The sequence below is a fragment of the Gadus chalcogrammus genome, chromosome 6 (assembly GCF_026213295.1).
Source record: "Gadus chalcogrammus isolate NIFS_2021 chromosome 6, NIFS_Gcha_1.0, whole genome shotgun sequence".
NCBI classification, from domain to species: Eukaryota; Metazoa; Chordata; class Actinopteri; order Gadiformes; family Gadidae; genus Gadus; species Gadus chalcogrammus.
This window is the reverse complement of record NC_079417.1, coordinates 26,773,302-26,795,426: the sequence shown is the minus strand read 5'-3', so window position 1 is coordinate 26,795,426 and position 22,125 is coordinate 26,773,302. Positions and strand designations below refer to the sequence as shown.

The 22,125-nt window shown below is 43.5% G+C and overlaps 1 protein-coding gene across 2 annotated transcripts in view; it reads right to left on the bottom strand.

Moving 5' to 3' along the window:
* adam9 (ADAM metallopeptidase domain 9) overlaps positions 1 to 22,125 on the bottom strand; it is a 39,868-nt gene that overhangs the window by 13,415 nt on the left and 4,328 nt on the right. For both annotated transcript variants that reach the window (XM_056592178.1, XM_056592177.1), the window contains exons 2-14: positions 18,774 to 18,877; positions 17,304 to 17,362; positions 17,134 to 17,212; positions 16,633 to 16,709; positions 15,677 to 15,875; positions 12,169 to 12,234; positions 3,513 to 3,584; positions 3,193 to 3,362; positions 2,772 to 2,853; positions 1,979 to 2,112; positions 637 to 808; positions 358 to 450; positions 54 to 158 (exon numbers count right to left, since the gene is read on the bottom strand). In XM_056592178.1, coding sequence (XP_056448153.1) covers positions 54 to 158; positions 358 to 450; positions 637 to 808; positions 1,979 to 2,112; positions 2,772 to 2,853; positions 3,193 to 3,362; positions 3,513 to 3,584; positions 12,169 to 12,234; positions 15,677 to 15,875; positions 16,633 to 16,709; positions 17,134 to 17,212; positions 17,304 to 17,362; positions 18,774 to 18,877 — 1,412 coding nt within the window. The remainder of the gene's footprint in view (positions 1 to 53; positions 159 to 357; positions 451 to 636; positions 809 to 1,978; positions 2,113 to 2,771; positions 2,854 to 3,192; positions 3,363 to 3,512; positions 3,585 to 12,168; positions 12,235 to 15,676; positions 15,876 to 16,632; positions 16,710 to 17,133; positions 17,213 to 17,303; positions 17,363 to 18,773; positions 18,878 to 22,125) is intronic.

Sequence of the window (22,125 nt, the reverse complement as noted above, 5' to 3'; positions counted from 1 at the left end):
CTCTCCTCAATGGAAAAGCCTCCACTGATATATATATATACACAACGCTCTACCTGTATGAATATGTCCGGTTGGCAGAGAGCAGTGGTCCCGTTGCAATATTCTGGAAGATCACATTGATCTGTACTCGAGCGACACACTGTGCCTCCTGGGAGATACTGTACACACACACACACACACACACACACACACACACACACACACACACACACACACACACACACACATATAGAATACGAGCATACCAGTCACATAGAACTGTAGACAAGGTTGTGGTTATGATCACGGCTGAAGTCCTAATAGGGCTGTATTCAGATGTGGGGTGTCGGGGTTAGACTTGGTGTGTGGCTCCTGTACCTGACATTTGTGGCAGCAGACTCCATAAGCACACTGGGCTCCAGGCTTCCGCTTACAGGTCTTATACTCACAGCAAGGGTCTTTCTGACACTCCTACACACACACACACACACACACACACACACACACACACACACACACACACACACACACACACACACACACACACACACACACACACACACACACACACACACACACATACATTACATCACAGCAGACGTGAAACGCAGTAGTTCACAAACTCTCCCTCAAATGTATCCATCTTATCGATCTTACCTTCTCTGATCCACAGTCACAATCTTCTCCTATGTCCACCAGCCTGTTTCCACAGAAGGGGGCACTGTAGGCCTCGTCTGGACGGGGGAAGTTGAGCAGACAGGTTCCGCCTGTGGCCAAGATCATCTTCTCAAAGTCATCCGAACTGCAGCTGCTGAAGTTCCTAGATCCACTGGTGAGAGAAGAGAGAAGTTGAGAAAACCCGAAAATCATTAACGTTTGGGCTTATCAATAACAATATCGAGTTAGGTTATCAAACAACTGTTTATCATGATCAAATGCAACATAAAGAAACAGTAAATTGAGTTTTTGGTGAGAAACACGAGCAATACTGTGTAACTCATGTTTCTATGTTACTTATACAGTTGTATAGTGCTCTAATCATTTTAGTTTATATAACAAAAAAAACTACTGATGTCAATATTTATTAAGAATTACATATTTAATTTAAATGCAATTATTTATTTCCTAAATATTTTCCTCATCACTAAAAACGCTTCGTATTTCCACCAATTAATAGAAAAGTATCGATAGTGGTATCGATAAAGACTAGGATCGTTAAGGAGTATCGAAAATGGTATCGATATCAATAAATATTAATAATCCCCATCCCTAGACATGAGAGAGGAGAGGAGAGGAAATGAGAGAGGAGAGGACATGAGAGAGGAGAGGAGAGGATATGAGTGAGGAGTGGGCATGTGAGAGGAGAGGACATGAGAGAGGAGAGGAGAGGACATGAGAGAGGAGAGGAGAGGAGAGGACATGAGAGAGGAGAGGACATGAGAGAGGAGAGGAGAGAACATGAGAGAGGAGAGGACATGAGAGAGGAGAGGAGAGGACATGAGAGAGGGGAGGAGAGGACATGAGAGAGGAGAGGAGAGGACATGAGTGAGGAGAGGAGAGGACATGAGAGAGGGGAGGAGAGGACTTGAGAGACGAGAGGAGAGGACATGAGAGAGGGGAGGAGAGGACTTGAGAGACGAGAGGAGAAGACATGAGAGAGGAGAGGACATGAGAGAGGAGAGGACATGAGAGAGGAGAGGAGTGGAGAGGACATGAGGAGAGGACATGAGAGAGGAGAGGAGAGGACATGAGAGAGGTAGTGGACATGAGAGAGGAGAAGACATGAGAGAGGAGATCTAGGATATACCATAGGAGGGGTAAGGACCAATTGTGAAAAATGTGAATGATACTGTGTGTGTGTGTGTGTGTGTGTGTGTGTGTGTGTGTGTGTGTGTGTGTGTGTGTGTGTGTGTGTGTGTGTGTGTGTGTGTGTGTGTGTGTGTGTGTGTGTGTGTGTGTGTGTGTGTGTGTGTGTGTGTGTGTGTGTGTGTGTGCATACGTTGCTGTAGAGTTCATGATGCAGGCTCCAGCGCCGCACGCACACTCCCGCCCGTCGTCGTGGTTCATCCCCAGGTTGTGACCGAGCTCATGGGCAACGATCGATGCAAAGGAGGGCAGGTTGTTATTAGTGAACTGAACAGAGGGACAGAAAGAGAGAAGAGAGACACACGTGGAGACAGGAAAAGAAGGTGCCAGTGAATGACTATTGAACTTGACTACTGACTTGAACTTTTCATCATTTATATATATATTTATACAACGGGTGGCTTAAATGCAGCGATCTGATTGGTTCCTAACTGTTGTATAATGAGCGTATACATAACTGCTATGACGCCCAATCATTTTGTGAAAGTTTGCCTATCACTCAGGGCCTTGAAGTAGAAACGGTTACAAAGTATTAGTTGTTGGTAGTAGCCTAAAAATATGTTGAATGAGGTGTAAATGTTGTTACTCCGGGAGTGAGCAAGGCGATGGAGAGACTAACGAAAGCTTAGGCACACAGTGAGGGAACTGCTCCATAGGATAAATTGCCGGCGAACCGCTCTAGCCCAGCCTTCTCTCGGAGGGACGCTAAAGTGTGATGCATAGCGACCGTCGTGCATTTTGAAGGCAGCCAGGAGGTAACCTGTGAAATGTATGTATTTGCTACCTCCGCCATAATGTAAGACAAAAAAGGTAGCCTATTGCAGCCTAACTAGTTCAATAGCAGCCCAGCTTGCGAGGCTACAATCCTTTGGTGGTTGTTTTGAGATATGTAAGGTAAAATGGATTCAAAAAAGGAAGTATCGTACTGCGTTGATCCCTCCCCCATGGCTCCGTGTACACACGGTTGAGATGAAGGCCATTCCTGCCGTACTGCCAAAACTCTTCTTCCTGGAGAGATCAACATCATCAGCATCATCATCATCGTTTCATGAAAGTGCCGCTAGCACGCTCAAAACAATTCTCCTCACATAATCCTCAAGGGTGTGTGAGGTGTGTTTCTGCCTGTGTGTCAGCTAACATGTGTGTGTTTTTGTGCATATTCAAAACCCATCTCAATATTAATTACTTATGGGTTATGAAACATTCTGTGTGTGTGTGTGTGTGTGTGTGTGTGTGTGTGTGTGTGTGTGTGTGTGTGTGTGTGTGTGTGTGTGTGTGTGTGTGTGTGTGTGTGTGTGTGTGTGTGTGTGTGTGTGTGTGTGTGTGTGTGTGTGTGTGTGCGCTCACAGGATGAGTTGTGCCGAGTCATGGCGGTGGCGTGGCAGCAGCTCCTTCTCCCTCCACTGGGTGAAGCGACTCAGCACTTCTCCAGCCGAGCCCTTGGTGCTGAGCTTGTTCTGATGGGCCCAGATCTCCAGACCAACCAGCACCACGCGGATGTTCAGGGGCACATACATCTGTTCTCACACACACACACGCACAACAATAAAGGAAAAAGCCTTTGAGTACACAAGTAGCGATGAGTCGATCGATAACCCCAGCCAATCCCATTATACGTGTGTGCGTGTGTGATTGGTGTGTGCGTGTGTGTATGTATGTATACTCACACTGTCAATGTAATTTGCCAGTTCAACCATCTGTTCTCTCACAGCCGTCTCATTCCTATACATGTAGTTATACTAGAAGGGGACACAGTAGAAAAGACAGACAGAGACATAAAGACAGAGTTAAAGAGGTAAAGACAGACACAGGGACAGAGGCATAAAGACGGAGTTAAAGAGGTAAAGACAGACACAGGGACAGAGACATAAAGACAGAGTTAAAGAGGTAAAGAAAATCCATATCAAGACAACGAAAGAACGAGAGACAGAGACAGAGTCAGACATTGCGTTATACTTCGCTCTGTAGTATAAACAGAACAGGGTTCCCTGTAGTGTAAAGGTCCTTGCTAACTGCCCCGACAAACAACAAATAAATACCCATTGGTGGTTGCCGGCTGGATAAAGTTTCTTCATCTCGAAACGGCGTTAGACAACTTTCTGTAGTGTCTGTGTTTGTTTGGGCAGTGTGCAAGCCTTATGAAACCTGGGGACACTGTAGTTTAGACAGAACAGGGTTCTGTTGTTTAACTGCATAGGGTTCTCTGTAGTTAGGATAGAACAGGTTCTCTGTAGTGTAACAGAACAGGGTCCTCTGTAGTTTAAATAGAACTGTAGTTGAGCATTACAAGGAACGGCTCTCAGCTGGAAACAGCCTGGCCTGCGGAACCACACAAACATGGTACAGCTGACCATCGATTGCAAGAGACTAATAAAGTTTCTATGTCTGCAGATTATGCTGTCACAGCTTCGATATTTTAATAAAGAAAATAAACAAATTACTACTCGGATGTGAAACAAGACTACACTCGCTTTAGAAGAGATAATGGGAGCTGTTTGCTTAATCAACGACGCCAAGATGGTGTGCACCGATTTGCAAGACTCTTCTACAGTGCTATCAACAGAATGCTGCCGCAGCTGATCAGATTAGAGGTCTAATTAAAGATATGGCATCCGAAGTGCAGGCATAAACGGAGCATTTCCCATAGCCAGTTGGAAGGCCAGCTAAAACGTCCCGCCGGACATGTCTTTTGACAAATGGTCTGTAATGGTTCAATCAAACCTGTGTAGTAGAATGGCCACTGTAGAAATACATTTGCTAAAATCACCTTCTGAAACCTCCATATTGCCACTCTTGAATGAGTTTCTATTTGATTCTGGAATCAAATAAAACCAGAAAAGCCTGCGTAACTTTGTGCCTCGCACTTGTTGAACCGGCGCATGCCCCCCCCCCCCCTCAAGAAGTTCGGTATAGCATTGTCAAACTTCTGGATCTGAGATTACATGTAGTGTACCAGAACAGGGTTCTCTGTAGTTTAAACAGAGCACGGTTTTATGTAGCTTAACATAAGAGGGTTCTCTGTAGGTTATAGGGGACATATCATACCACCAGGTGTGAGTAGCCATTACAAGCCGTTTTCAAAATGTGCAGCATTGTGACATCACAGGTGGGCGTGTCCACCTAGATGTGTGACGGATAGATGAGCAACGTTTGCTACAGTCCACTGGGTAGGCTGGTAGACTGACCTATCCAGCACACATCTAGGTGGACATGCCCACCTGTGATGTCACAATGCTGCACATTTCCAAACCTGCTTGTAATGGCTAATCACAATCACAACTGGTGGTATGATAGGTCCCCTTTAAACAGAACAGAGTTCCCTGTAGTTCAGACTAAGGATGTCACGAGAACCGATACTTCGGTACCAAGTCGATGCGACAATTCTAAAAACGGTACTCGTTTTTCTACAGTACCGTAGGTACCGGGGATGCAATTCCTCCGGACTTCACGTGGGCAGCATATACACTCACAAGTGTTGTAGTCCGCCGTTAAATGCCAAAGGAACACAGAAGATGGAAACTGAAGTTGCAGCGAGTGCGACAGCTCCGCCTCGACTCGTCGAAAGAATAATAGCAAGAGTCGTGTCTGGAAGTACTTTGCGTTTGAGGCGGATGATCAGGGATTAATAGAGGAAAAACCTATATGCAAACGGTGCCATCAAGCTTTTCAAACGAAAGGAGGAAACAACTTATCGAAGCACCTCAAAGAGACAGATTTATTCAAATAATTCAAGTTGAGTGAGTTTCAGGTCATGTTAACGTTACATTAAAGGTCCCATGGCATGAAAATCTCCCTTTATGAGGTTTCTAACATAAATATGAGTTCCCCTAGCCTGCCTATGGTCCCCCAGTGGCTAAAACTTCGGTGTAAAATGAGCACTAGGTGTTCTGTTCGAATTTGAAAAAACTGAGGCTCAAGCGTGCTGATTTGGAATGTGGTACCATATGTCCATGGGCCTAGCGGATGCGGGGTACGCGGGGGACATGTCTCCCGCACTTCCCGTATCTGTGCCCTCTGTCCCCCGCACTTTTGACAGCCATAAAACCATTTAATTCATTTTTAACACGTGTAAACACGTTTTTCCGAGCCACCTTTGAATGCACCATGAGCAGGCGGAGCCAGGTAGTAAACACCGCTGCCGTGTTGTGATTTCAATCACACAGACGTTGATTCAGATCGGTTTCAAGCATGGTCAGCAAACCAGCAGCCAAGAGGCAAAAAAAATGTCCTTGTTTTTTCCAAACAAACCGTGTAAGTTGAGTAATGCTGTTGCATGTTGTTTAGCTAAATGATGACTGACTAATAGATGTCAATATATCAAGTTAAGCTAGTTACATTTTTTTAACTATTACCTATGTTAAATCGCTTACTAGGTGCAGAGGTGATAGTAACTAGTTACATTTACTCTGTTACATTTACTTGAGTAACTTTTTGAATAAATTTTACTCTTAAGAGTTGTTTTACTGCAAAATACTTTTTTGCTTATATTATTCTAAAGCAGGGCTGTTAAACTTATTTTGGTTCAGGGGCCACATACAGCCCATCTGATCTGAAGTGGTCCGGACCAGTAAAATAATCACGGAACACATGGATCTATATTAGCACAACACATTTTGAGTGAATACATTTTTACATCTGAACAAACTCACCACACTAAACAAACTCAAGTGGGAGCTATGAAGAAAGCTATCATACTTGAAATGTAAATGTGTGTACATAAATAAAGTAAACAAACATTAAAGTTATAGCAGTGCATGAGCAATGACATTAGGCTACATCAGATCAAACTGTTTTGTAGGCTACTGAAGCTGAGAATGATATACTGCACGATATTCATTGTCTTTTAACATGAAACCTGAGTAAACTTATTTTCAAAGACCTGTATTCATCAGAGTGCCAACATTTCTGAAAGAGCCTCACAAGAATTAGGCCCAGGCCTACTTGCTGATTAACTTTTTTTTTTCTCACTGCAGTCTATTTGCTGCTGCTGGCTCCTGAAACTTGCCATATGTTGGCCTTTACGAGTGCATCAATATCAGGTGTCGAATCCTGAGTAGCAGCACATTTCACAATGTCATTCAAGTGTGTGTTTGTTAACCTTGAGCAATGCTTTGTTTTATTTAGGTTCATTACAGAGAACACCTGTCTACAAAGATAGGTAGTCCCAAACATGGATACAACGTTAGCAGCCAGGGATGTTAATTTGGGGTACCCTGGCAAGAGATATTGATAAAATGTGTCCAAGCCCACAGATGCAAATTTGTCCTTCATATTGGTATCACACTGCAAGTCAATTAACTCGAGTTGGATGTCAGCTGGCATGTCAGAAGGCTTGACTGTTAATGGCGGGCGAAAAACTGCAAATTCCTTATCTAGTTCACTGAAGACCTGAAACCTCCGTTCGAACTCCTGCAGCAATCCTTTTATCTTGTCTAGTAATCCATATCAGCATTACGTCCGGTCGCACGCACAGCGGTTAGATATGGGAAATTGGCGGTGTCACCACTAGATAGCTGCGTTTTAACTTGAATGCGCGGAGTGACTATTTTTCTGCGGCCCTGGCTGCAACATTTTGTTAAGAATATTCAGGTGCTGTGTAATATCCCCCATAAAGGCAAGATCCTGCACCCACTGCGGACATTTAAGTTCCATGAACCTCTCGTAGCTCAAAGAACCGCTTGAGCACGGCACCTCGGCTTAACCACCGTACTTCAGTGTGGTATGGTAGGCCAGCCTGAATGTCATTATCTCTGAGAAAAGTGTCAAACTGACGGTGATTCAGAACTTGCGCTCTGATGAAATTTACAGTTTTTACAACCACAATCATAACATGATCCATTTTTGTGTTTTGCAACACAACGCTTTTTGAAAATGCTTTGTGAAATGCCCAAAAATCTTGTCCCCCATTTGCGGTCTGTACTTTCTCTCGGGATTTTGTTGCAACGCCTGCCTTTCTCCCGACCATTGATGGTGCGCCATCTGTAGCCAGGCTGACGGCACGGGACCAGTCCACTCCGACCTTGTCCAGCACTCCAACGAGAGAGCTGAATATGTAATTCGCTGTTGTAGTGTCCTTCATAGGCACCAATCAAGGAACTCCTCAGTGATTGTAAAAGTCTCATCAACACCCCGAATAAATATGGCCAGTTGAGCAATATCTGTTAAAGCAGTGCTCTCATCAATTGCTACCGAAAAAGCAATAAATTACTTGATTTTGTCATTCATTTGGCTGCCCAAGTCTCCTGAGAGCTCTGTTACCCTATCTGCGACAGTGTTCTTCGACAGACTAATGTTGGCAAAGGCAGATCGCTTTTCAGGGAACACGACTTCTGCAGCCTTCAGCATGCATGTTTTCACGAACTCACCATCAGAAAATGGCTTGGATGCTTGCACTAAGCCATATCTCGTGAGCAATAATGTAGCTGACTTTCACTGCTGCATCACTGACCTTGCGTCTGAAAGTAAAGGTAGACTGCTGTTTCTTCAGATCAGCTAAAAACTAGTCTATCTCTTCTTCCTTTCAAATGGAGATTTTTTTTTTTATGTTGAGTCTCATAGTGGCGCCGAATATTATATTCTTTGAGCACTGAAACTTGCTGATTACATACCAAGCATACTGCTTTTGTATTCACCTCTGCGAATATATAATTCTCAGTCCATTTTTCCTGGAAAACTCTGCACTCTGAATCCACTTTTCTTCTTCTTGACAGACATTTTGGTAATGGGGATGTCACCCTTGATAACTTTTGTGGTGAAACAAGGACAAGTGTGGAATTTCTTCATTTTTTTTTTTTAAGCGGCTGGAGTGAGCATTTCGTTTATTTCTTTAGAAAATCAAAACTCATCACAGGAATGGGCTAGAGACTTACTTCTTTTTTTGACAAACTCAGAAATGTATGGTACGCGGGCCTGATCAAATCATCTTGCGGGCTGGGGCCGTATGTTTGGCACCCCTGTTCTAAAGTAACAATACTCCTACTTGACTACAAGTTTGGCTACTCTACCACCTAGGAATAAACCCACTCCTCGCATTTCTGCACAAAACTTGTGCTCACAATTGTTTTGCACATATTTTTTTTAATCTTCATACAATAGATGAGCAGGGTCAGGGAGGAGACAGTGGAACAGAGTCCAGCAGCAGCAGGAATGAACAGGGAGGGTCTTCACAGCAGGTGAGGAGAAATTATAACCAAAGTCCTTAGAACGTCTCAGTTATAACTGGCTGAGAGAAAATATTGATAGCAACTTCACTACTACTACTGTATTCCTAATTCTATTTCAAAATGTATTTATTATTATTATTATTTATTTTTTTTATTACCAAAATAGAAAGAGCAGGGTGAGAGGAGACAGTGGACCAGTGGCCAGCAAGGATGATAATGCAGGGTCACAGGTGAGAAAATAATTTAACTAGCTGAGGTAAATATAGATCGCATAAAGTGACATAGTTTTGCTTTGCACATTTATTATCTATATCATTGATGGAGAAATTTTAGGAGAAATAATAACTGGCTAAGGAAATGTCTATAGGATAAGAGTGACTCTAAGATTAGCATTTCCACAGCTACTTCTGAACTAGTCTTATTTATACTTTTAAATGCTATTGTCTGTGTTGCAATAGGTAGCACAGGGAGAAGGTCATGTGTCAGGGGAGAGACCAGGCTGCAGCATTGACAGTCAGGGAGAGGCTTTAGCAGAGATACAACAGAGGATGGATCTTCTGTGGGCACAAAACCCCATTAGAGAGATCCTAAGACCATTGTGTCTCAGAAGTTGGCAGATAAAACTAACATTTCAGAGACAATGGTATCAGGACTTCCCGTGGCTTCATTTCATCCCACGTGTTGAAGGAGCATTGTGCTTTTACTCTCGCAAATGGACTTCATTTTCATTGACTGGCCAAACAGAACTCCCAATTCATGAGCCCACTGCAAAGAGTCACGAACAACAGAAGAGGCTAGCAGGCATGCTGTGTGATTAGGTTCACACAATGGGCCCCGCAATGTATCACAATGGGCCCCGCTTATGATCAGGAAACTTGAAAAAGTACTCTCAACAGGAGTGAAAGATGATGATGTTTTGCTGCAATACCCAGAAGGGTACAGACCTTCTCTTCAAGTGCAATAAGCAATGTTCAAGTCCAAGTATGACTTTCAGTCAAGCAGTGAAGATGCTACCATTCTGCAAGGAATTTTGCCAGGAGTCAGGGGTCTCTTTGACCAGTAGAAATACTTGTGTGGTTGCTTCTTACTGTGCCTGCCTCCTCGGCTGAGGCTGAAAGAAGCTTCAGTGGTCTTCGGAGGTTAAAAACCTGGCTCCGAAGCACAATGACTTGTGAATGTCTTGGCTCAACAATGTTGCTGTGTGACATATCCACAAAGATAAACTGGACAAACTAAATAGGAGACAAATTGCTCAGCAATTCATTGCAGCTGATGAGAGGGGCAGAATCACGTTTGGGTGCTTCACTTAGGTGAGATCAGTGTACTGTGTACAGTGTACTACATATATGTTGTAGCGACAAGACCATGATTGACATGTGATACCACCATGTCTGGGGTATCAATACCCAGTATTGCTTTCATGGAAAATGGAATGCACCTTGTAGTCCATGCTAAGTTCAAAAACACATTCTGTGAGCATTGGAACTGTTAGGGGAATACCAATGTTTGACTGTAGATTGTAAACTGATAACGTTGAAATAAATGAATAACAAATGTGGCCAGATGTCACCCAAGGCCCAAAGAAGGGCCACAAATATTAACAACAGTTATTTAACTGTAGAGGATAATCAACAAAGTAACTTTGTTACTGTTTATTTAATATAACCATTATTTTATTTTTATTATATTATTGTCTCTATTTGTGTCTAAAAGAAACCTAGAAATGAAAATATTATTTTGTAATGTAGTTAACAGGAGAGCTTGTAGCCTTTGATTCCCTACATGCGTCCCCATGCGTACACATGTAGTGTGAACAAGGCGTCGGCTCCGTGGCCTGCGTCAAAAAGTTGAGGAATGTTCACCTTTTCAGGCATCGGTCGGCCAATCAGATCGCGGTTATGCAAATACACTCCACGCGATTCCTGGATCAATTTTGTAATAACAAGCAGGAAGAAATGTGTAATGATAGGATTGTTTTTAGCCACCTGTTTGCGTCATCTTTTGTATTTATATCCACCTATCGCCATTGTAGCGGGAAGCGATTTGATTGGCTGCAGTATGCGTCTACAGAGATTAGTCCCCTATACGTCAGACACGCCCTCGGTCATCCGTTGACGGACGCATGTAGTGTGAACCAGGCGTCACGGTTCGGGTTGCATGTTTAATGGACAAATACGGTATTTAGCACAATGAGCCCCCTTTCTGATTTGTCTAGGATGAAATATAGTGCTTGACACAGAAATGTTGACTATTGGTCCTGTCTCAGGTATTTGGCTCGTTTCGAAACGCCCCTGCCTGCTTCACAATGGCTGGCTATGGGAGTCACAAACCTGTCCTTAAAACGACCCTAAACTTTTGTTTTCAGACATGTGCAACTCACCGAGTGGTTAGTGTTGTTCGTTGATGTTCCTAATCAAGTATCGTAGCGAAATACAGTTTCTGTCGTGTTTTATTTGGCATTTTGTAAATCCCATTGAAACGGAAACCGGACTGGAACCAGTAACAGACAGGGGTTTATCTTTGGTTGTAGTCTTTTCGCTCGGTTCTCCGTCTCAACCGTAGGGCTAGAACCGAGCCAAAAGACTACAATCAGACCCCTTTCCGTTTCCGGCCAACGAGTAATGAGTGTACGAAGAGAAATCAATGGATTTACAAAATGCCAAATAAAACACGACAGAATCTATGATACTTGATGATCTTTTTTTTTTTTAGTTGTAAATCCAGGTCTTCTGTGCTTCCCTTGGACACTTTTTTTTTTAAAATTATATTTACTATCCATGTTTAAAAGAAGAAGGAACTATGCCTCAGTTTTCCCTTTATATTGTTTGCCGCTGTTCTTTTTTTTTTTTTTTTAAAGAACAGTTTTTTACATTTTTATTCATTACTTGAAGGCTACATGCCAGTGTCACTATTTTTTATTTTTTATAAATGAGTGTATGTTGAAGTACATGGGATTTGTTGCTTTGTTTTTTAACGTGGTATCGAATTGGGCATCGAGAATCATGGAATTTCACTGGTATTGGTATCGACTACGAAATGTCTGGTATCGTGACATCCCTAGTTCAGACAGATCAGGGTTCTCTGTAGTTCAGACAGAACAGGGTTCTCTGTAGTTCTGACAGATCAGGGTTCTCTGTAGTTGAGTAGAGCTGCATCTTACCCGTTCATTGTCGACCACCAAGAACAGTTCAACATAGTGGGTCTGAAGGAGAACAGCACGGCGTACCTGGAGTCAATACACATACACAAATAAACAAATACGCAAACGCAAACACACACAATATTAGCTATATATACACATCAAATCCAATGGTTAACTGTTTGCATGTGATAGAGCCTTTCTTTAACCTTTGGCAAAAGCACTGCATGTGGTACATGGGATTTTATTTTTGAAATAGACAGATTTACAATAATAGAACAAATAAAAAAAATCATAGAAAAAAAAAAAATCATATAGATTAAGTAAATAAAGTATAATGGGTTGTTAATGCAAAAATGGTTTCCCTTTGTGCATTCATCACGTGTTTTCCATTTGTAATGATCTCCATTGATGTTTTGTGTTCATTTTTGTTTGCTAAATAAACTCACTAGGAGCACCATACCCCCTGGCCACAGCCTTTTAGTAGTCATAATTGTGTACAGTGGAAACTGGCACTTTTTGCTCAGCTACTACATGTGTATTTATCAATCTTTCACCGTTTGCGTGTGAGGAGGTCAAAGTGGCTGGGACCACTGTGATAAGTAAGGACTAATTGCCGAGAGGCAGGGCAATAAACAGTTTGATATGCCCGGCTCGTGAATGGCTTACCGACCGAGACGAAGATGAGGGCGGTAACCTTCCGCGAGCCGGGCATATCAAACTGGTTATTGCCCTGCCTTGAGGTGATTAGTCAGTTTATTCTACTTCTCGCCGGCCAACATAATAAAACAATTCAAATACTTTAATAATTAGCCTTTTTCTTATTCGCATTGCATGCTTATTAAATGTATACTCTGTTTAAGTTCATCTCCCTCGAAAAGTAGTTCCCTTTATAACTACGGTGTAGGGCTGGGCGATTTGGCCTAAAAATAAAATCTCGATTTTTTCTAACTAATGGACGATTTTCGATTTAAACCTCGATTTATTTTTTCTGTTTTTCTCTAAACAAATTCCATTGAAACCCATGTACGTGTGTGGCGCTTATGGGGTGTCGCACCACACTCACCAACGCAGGGGTCTACAACCCGCTGATTTAAGAGTATCACGATTATCAACAATCATGGAAAGCTGAGTAGGTTTATCAGTTTTAATAACAGTATGAACAAATAGAACACAAAAATGACAAGTTGTCCTTTGTATATCTATAGTAGCAATAGCACATGCTAAACAAGGACAACATCTACTCAGAATAATTGAATGAACTGTTTACATCCATGGCTAACCAGTGCATGAGAAGGAGATGACAGGAGACTAATGTTTCACTCTTTCAATTGCTCTAATTTGAGCTCTTACTGTTGTTATCTAACATACCATACAGTAATTTAATTGTGTAAAAGTGTGAAATTACTGCCCCTTAAAAATGACCATGAATTAGCTATACTCTCATTTGCATAGTGATTAACATTATGAATTTAAGGCCCCGTCCACACGAAGCCGATTTCATGGCGAAACCGCAAAGGTCTTGTACGGTTCGGCCTTCCGTCCACACGAAGCCGGCGAATCCGCTGACCGAAACCGCAAACTTCTGAAACCACCCTCAGAGGTGGTTTCAAATCTCTCCGGTTTCGTTTAGGTTTCGTGTGGACGACTGAAAACGACTGAAACCGCAAACCATGACGTCATCGCCCCACCCCTCGACCTCCTAGCCAATGGCTCGGAGGTTTCTGAGACTCCCGCGGAGTCTCAGAAATCACAACAAAAATGATGATGGCGGACTACAAGCTTGTAATCGTTCTGCAGCATATCATGTCCCTTGTTGGGTTGCTAAGCCATTATTTATTGAGAATCTAGTTCGCCATCGTAGAAGAGCTGTTTGTTTGTGTTGTTAGTGGTTCGGGGGGCAGCCTTTATGCGCATGCTCGCCTCTTCTTCTTCTGGATTTGTGTACCAGAAGCAGCGCCCCTTATGGGCCTGGCATGTGTACTACAGCGTTTCTACAGATCTATCCGGTTTCGCTTGGCTTCGTCTTTACGGAGATACTTCGAAACCGGATAGATCGAAACCGTAACGGTTTCGCCCGTTTCGGCTTCGTGTGGACGGGGCCTAAATTGTGTATACCAACTGTATGTTGGCTGACATTTACCTATAACTTTTTTTCCCTCCACTCTAACCAAGGATGCCTGTTTTTAAATTCCCTAGCCTGACACCCAGTCTGAAAGGCTGGCCAGGGGTCCTCATCTAAAAGTAACAAGGAGATATAAAGTGGGATTAAAACATTGTCTTCTGTTGACTACTTATTATGTGGTTTACACATTAATATGGGAGGACTGGACACACACACACACACACGCACGCACGCACGCACGCACGCACGCACGCACGCACGCACGCACGCACACACACGCGAGAAGGAGGGGCTCGGCCCGCTAACTAACGTGCAGAGATGCAGGGGCAGCTTCGCGCTTCGTAACAGAGACAGGGCAGAGCGCGAGCGCGCAGCGGGAATTTTATGAATGGTGAATGTAGGAGATAACTTCCCCTGCTTAAAGTATTTTATTGCAGTTATACCAAACCGATATTTCCGAAAAATAAACACAGAAGTGAAAGATCTGTCACAAGACGATTGATACGTATCCGTGCACATTTTTAAGTGGGTATACGCAAATCCTGGTGCGTTCCTAGTGGGTATACGGCGTATACCTGCGTATCACGTAGACTACACCAATGCTTGTAACTAAGAGAACACACATGTGAGTTGTTGATCACAAATTATTTGTATACATAACGTCATCTTTGCAAAAGACGTTTAACTGAAAAGTGTTTCAATCGACCCGGCTCTCCCCCAAGTCTGTCGGGGGCGAGGTGAATGTGATTGCAGTAGGCTGAGTTTTGCGCGCGTTCTGGAAAGTGAGAGAGGAGGCTACTACGGAGTCTATTCAGCAAAACAAATCGGAAGAGTCTAGAACTGTTTTTAAATCGCGATTTTTCGGTTCAGCCATTTCACAAACCGTAGGAAAGAAAAAATGCAAATTAATCGATTAAACCGAAAAAATCGCCCAGCCCTACTACGGTGAATAACGTTAGCTCAGCTGTAGGTAACTCGTTTCTATAGCAACCACACAAGGCTGCATCTGATCACTAGTTTAATAATGTAGTTGCTACATTCGTATCAATTCAGCTTTAATGACGATCGATCAAACATGCTTTAAACACTTGTTTAACTTTTTTAAACAAGGTTTATTTTTACAATGGACCTCATGTTTGAAATGCATGTGATAGAAAACGATACAAGCGGCGTATTGATCTACTGTGCTCAGTTAGCAGCAAGTAGAAATGACAAGTCAGCGGGCAATATGCCGGATTAATGCACCCCTCCCAGCCAATCAGAATCGAGCATTCTTAAATGAAGTAGAATAAAGAGTAAGAGTTTGTGTTTGGTGTGTGCGCGCGTGTTCGATGTGTGTGCACGCGTGTCCATGAGTGAGTAACAGAGAAATGGCAGAGGGAGTGTGTGCGTGAGTACACCCACCCGCTTGTGGTGACCCATATTCCGATGGCTTTCCTCTGAGCCATACTGGGCATGTGTCGCGTCCCCGTGCTTTATGTGTGGCGTGCCACAGCCCATGGGCTGTGATGTCACATCCTGTAGGCGGTACACTATGTGCTGCTGTGGGTCAGAGTCTAAAGGCTCCATTCCAAAGCTATCATTAGATAGATGGAGCACACCCCTGAAGAAGACCATGATGGAGACAGAGAAAGAATCAGTTATGGGATTTCTTCAACTATTTGTTTTCATTTCATTTATTTTGATTATTGTTATTCGATCTCTCCCGGGCCAATGCACGTGCACGCACACATCAGCACCGTACAAACACATACAGACCAGCACCGTACACACACACACACACACACACACACACACACACACACACACACACACACACACACACACACACACACACACACACACACACACACACACACACACACACACACACACACACACACACACACACACACATCAGTGCATGGACACATCAGCACCGTGCACACACGCACAGACCAGCACCGTGCACATACACACACCAGCAACCTGCACACACACCAGCACCGTGCACACACAGACACACAAATACATAGACACATCAGCCCCGTGTCATCAGGCTGTGCACTCACACATCAGCACTGTGCCCTCACACACATATATCAGCACCGTCCACACACACACATACACACACACATACATACACAAATCAGCCATGTGTACGCACACATCAGCACTGTGCAGACACTATTAGCACACGACATAGTGCATGAGTGCACCTGATTCACAACTCAACAATGCTGCTGGAAAGGTTCTCAGGGGAACCAGGGGAAAGTAATTTTGTCTACAGTCTAGAATTGCAATAGTAGAGTATGGTTTGTGTCAAGTAATGTCAAATACAACAATTATAAGGCGTTTAGGGCATTCAATCTGGGCAATACCTGAGACCATCGCAGATGCTCATCGCGACAGAAGAACCTTCCACGCCTTCAATGTAGCCCTGGTAGTGACAGTGATCCTGTAACACAACACACACACAATACCCAAGCCCACCGTCACTCACTTAGAAGTACAGGCTAAAACGCATGAGAGCCATAATCACTTTTTACTTTCTTCTCGCTTCAGCACAGTCACTGTTTTGCATTCTGGATGTTCAGGGCTTATGGCAGGATGTGTGTCCTCTTGCTATCTCAGTTTTTTTCACACACACAGACACACACACACACACAGTGTTGCTTTCTATGTCCCATAGGAGCTTATAAAGCTTCTGGTTGTGTACGACTGAGATGGATGGCGGAACAGCTTTCCCAAAGTCTTGTGTCCAACCTCTGTCCTTCATTCCCAGAACTCTTTCTTTCTCCCTCACTCATCCTCTCACTTCCTCAGATGAACATGATTATTATACTATGTGTTTATGTGTGTGTGTTTGTGTGTGTGCGTACTTGTACAGGTGGCCTGCTTGTGACCAATGTTCCATTATCACTGTAAGTGAACATGGTGAAGTCATGAGCCAGCAGCAGCCTGTAAAAACCAAACCACACATGGTTAAGGGCCACACATCACAACAAACAATGCAGTACACAATCACAACAACCTTTCAATATTCTCTTACTGGTTTCTCTGCATGTGAACCAGGTGTTCCTTTCCATGGATTCTAATGCCGTAGGACACCTTGACAGAGTGACAGATAGAAGGACAAATAGTCAGAAAGACAGATAAGTTTATGTCCTTCAGCAGCCTATTCATTAATGTACTCATCTTGTTTGAGAATAACTGGCCGGACAGATGGGGAGAGAGGAAAAGGACATATGATGAAAACAAAAAATACAAGGTCATTGTCTGTGGCTTCTGACTCACCTGGTACCCTCTGCCACACACACACACACACACACATGCCCACACACACACAAACACACAAACACACACACTAGTCCATGCCAACACCAACCCACACACACATACGTGACAGATCGATGAGCCCCCCCCCCTCCCACACACACACACACGCACCATATGGTGTTTCTTTTGTACTCAAGGTCCTTAGTAAGAGTTGAAGCTAATGAGGACATGCGGTCAGCGGTAAACTACATTACCCAGCAGGCAGCAGATGCTGGGTGCCCCCTCGAACACACACACTGTGACATAAAGGTGAGTCATCTCTGGCACAGAGATCAAGCTAAAAAACTCTGGATATGACTAAGTAGATTCAGAAATGTGGCAAAGAACCTAACAAGCCTATGAACCAAGCCAGGATAAACGTAGCAGACTTCTATTATTTTCAATATTTTTTGTTAAATTCGAAGCTGGTGTAGATACGATTTTAAAGTTATAAAGAGAGAGAGCAGAAGAAGAAAATACTTCTGCTCTGCTCTCTGCAATGTTTAATGATCTGCCATTGAGAGGTGTTTCCTAGCTCTTAAATGCAGCCCAAAGCACCTTTAAATATCGATAGAGTGAGACTTTCTGAATGTAGCCCCACTGTCAACGGGATCAGGAAAGAGATGCGACTGGTCAGCTGTTTGTCTGCTGAGTGTGACTTCCTGGGGTCAGAGTGCACAGAGGATGCATGAAAGGCTGCCAGCTCTCCCAGGGTTCCCATACAGCAAGGCTCCCAGTCATCTTACAGTGGAATGCTAGCATAAACCAAGGCCTATAAGCTAGTTTAAGGAAAACCCCACACTGAAACTATTGATTTTTAGATGATAAGTGATGTGATGTAGTTGATTACAGAGTGCTAAGGATTGACCCTGGTCAGAATCTTGACTGAAATGCACAAGTTTAAATATGTGAAAGATTGGTTAAGTCACTAGCCATTTTGAGGTCATTGATCAAGCGTTTTTGCTGCATCCCCCCCCCTGGTTATACCGAGGCCCTTGTAATAGGCCGAAATGGTCAAAAAAGTGTCTACCGTTTTCATAGTGGTTGGGCGAGCCGTCAAAGTGTCTGGTTATCCTTTAACATTTATCACTCAATCCTGTTTGGACTGGACCCAGATCTCCTCTTGGTTTTCTAACATGCAAATGCACACTAAGTAAAGGCAAAATATAGCAGACGAAAAGGCAACAGGTCAAAAACGTCATACCTGATTGGTTGGCGTGTCCCTCACATCCCGCCTCTGCTTGTTGGAGATCAACCGTGGGACTGTGAGTTGGTAAGAGGAGAAGTGCGCCATCTGATTGGAGGAGCCTATGTAGAGGGAGGGAAATAAGTTTTAAAAACCTTACCACGTCACATTTAAAGTGTCAAAATCCTACATCACAGTTATTGTCTCAAAGTCCAATATCACAAGCATCATTTACGTGTCCTTCCAACTCAAAGGAAAGTATTCACCTCTGATGCTGTGTGGACAACCTAAAACCAGACTCCATCAATCTGAAGGGCTGTCTAATCCCTGCTGCTCAGCACCCTCATCTAGAAACACGCTAAACCAAAAACTTAGATGACATTTTTTCTTTTTACAGATTAGACCATTAATACAACAGACAACATACATTAATAGACAACTCTGATAATGAAACACATCCATCATCCATGTTGTCATCGTGGCGGTGAGATCCCATTGTAGGTATGTTGATAAACAGCTGACAGAGGGGTTTTAGTGCTTCAAAGTTCTCAGTTCCGGACTGGCTTGCGGGCTCAAAACATTACAGTAGTTTTCTTGCCTACTACACCCCAAGCTGATCTGTACATTCTACAGTATAGCTACAATGACAGCAAACATCAAGGACAGGTCACCCTCTCAGGTACAGTGACATACCCTCTCCCTTGGATGTCTAACACACACACACACACACACACACACACACTTACTACAAACAGAAGATCTAAAAGGTTGTACTAAAAGTGCACTGAAGAGCACCAGAGAAGATCCATTGAATGAGTGCACAAAGGCAGTCTACACTACACTACAATATAGCACATGAAGAAGAATAAAGGCAGCGGGAACTCTTCTTTTGTTCCCCAGGGAAGCAGCATGCCCACACGGTGTATATATTCTTTAATGCAACAGCCCACTCACTAAAGACACTTTCATTAGAAAATCAACTCGAGTGCCTTGACCCAGATTCATTATCACTTTTTGTAGTTACTATTTTTCTTGTCTCTACATTTCTTTTTCAAAGCATCAAAAATAGTTTGAGGACACTTTGATCTCTTGCTATATATCCACATGTGGCAGTGTGTAGCTCACCTATAAAGTAAACAACAAACAGCCTGTGTTTTCACTGGTGACTAGTGTTTGCAATACCGAACTGAACACCCTTGACTGTGCAACACTAGGATAGGCTTTCTATCGTTGCTGCCAAACACCAAAATATCTGTACGAACAACAAGTATTGCTATGATAAGTATTACCCAATCTCTTTAGGTCATATTCAAGCATATAGTATTTAGAGAGAATCATGACTCAATAATGAACAATGTACTGTGAACAATAAACAGCTGTACTTCATTACAGACCAAATGGCCTACATCTCACATGCTGCAGCCCGTGTCCCAGCTGTCATCATCATGCATGTTCATCTGAAAACACTAACGAATGAGGGGGGGGATCAGAATCAGAAAGGATTTACCGGTAATTGCCAAGAAGTGTTTTACACCAACCAGGAATTTGGCTTGGTGAATAAGGTGCATACATTAAGACAATAACAATGAACAAACGGTGATGAGAGAGAGAGAGAGAGAGAGATATAACACAATATAAACAAGCAGGGACGTAAGTGATCAATTAAAAATAGGATAAAATAGAATAAAATAAAAACTAAAGTAAAAGATACTTAAAAATGTATAAGAATTTACAAATTGGTGATGGGTATGAGTGCCAGAGTCAGTTTCAGTCAGTGGGGGTGGTGGTTTATATTTTATGTCCCTGCTTGTTTATATTGTGGTGGTCCTGGGACCTGTTAAGGAACCCAACTGAAAAGGGGAAGAAACTGTTCAAGTGGCGGGAGGTTTTGGTCCTGATGGACCGCAGCCTCCTGCCAGAGGGGAGAGTTCCAAATAGACTGTGACCAGGATGGGAGGGGTCGGCCATGATCCTGCCTGCCCGCCTCAGAGCCCTGGAGCTGTGCAGGTCCTGGAGGGATGGAAGGTTGCAGCCAATCACCTTCTCCACAGGGCGTATGATACGCTGCAGTCTGCTCTTGTCCTTAGCCATAGCAGCAGTGTACCAGACAGTGATGGATGAGGTGAGGATGGACTCAATGATGGCAGTTTAGAAGTGCACCAACATAATCTCTGGCAGGTTGAACTTCTTCAGCTGGCGCAGGAAGAACATCCTCTGCTGGCCTTTTTTGGTGAGGGACCTGATGTTGAGCTCCCATTTTAGGTCCTGGGTGATGATGGTGCCCAGGAAGCAGCAGGACTCCACAGAGTCGACTGGGGAGCCACACAGGATGATGGGGGTGGATGGGGCTGGGTTCAAGTGGTTCAAGGTGACATCTTTGTGATCTCAGAAAACCCACATCTAAATGATCATTGATTGCATGGCAAATTTAGTAAAAAGGACAGATGGCCTCGGCTGATTCACAGCTACATCCTGGGCCGAAGGGAGTAGGAGCATCCCTATCTGCAGTGTGCTGCCAATCTTTCTGGCCTCACTTCCGCAATTCTACCTTTGTATGGTTGTTGTGTTGAGGGGCCTCTCTGCGCAGAGACAACTTTTCTTTAAGACAGTTACGTTGTAAATACAGTTCAGAGAATTTCCATCACAAACCCAACTCAAATATATGATGTTAGTACACACAGGGGAGACGCAATCCCAGTATGCGTGTGTGAATGCGCATTGCGCACCCAAACACACACACACGAATACTGGACATAGGGCTTCCCTTGTGTGTAACCTGTAGTAGTGTGTGCCATCTGCGGGCAATAGTTGATGTGATCGTGTCACCACAAGGCCAGCCAGATGACAACCTAGCTGTAACGCGAAAGATGGTCATTATGACGTCTCTTCAGCTGTATCCGTATCTAAGACAGACATTAACACATGCAAACATTGAGGATAATAGGGGTAGTTTCGATTGACTCTTATGTCAAATCAACATCACCCCTATAGACCTCTGAAGAATAAGTCCCGCCTCCGAGGCTCCTGGTTCCATCGGTTAAATATCTATGGGAAATAACATTGGGTTTTTGAATGATCGTACATAACAAACTCTGTAGGTGGCGAAGAAGTAAAAGCCGCTCACGTTTTGAACTAAACACTCTTTCCATCTAGATTCCACTCGGAGGCGGGACCTATTCTTCAGAGGTCTATTATTATGACTATAGTTAGTAAAGAGTGCTACCGTATCTAATCGACCAATGGGAGGACGGCAAACTATAAATGACTAGTTGGAGCCGTTTCCTCTGAGAAATGAATCAACAGAAATGTGATCATGTTTGGGAGGCTGACTGGTGTGTAGGGTGCCATTGGGTGACAAGAACTCTAGCTG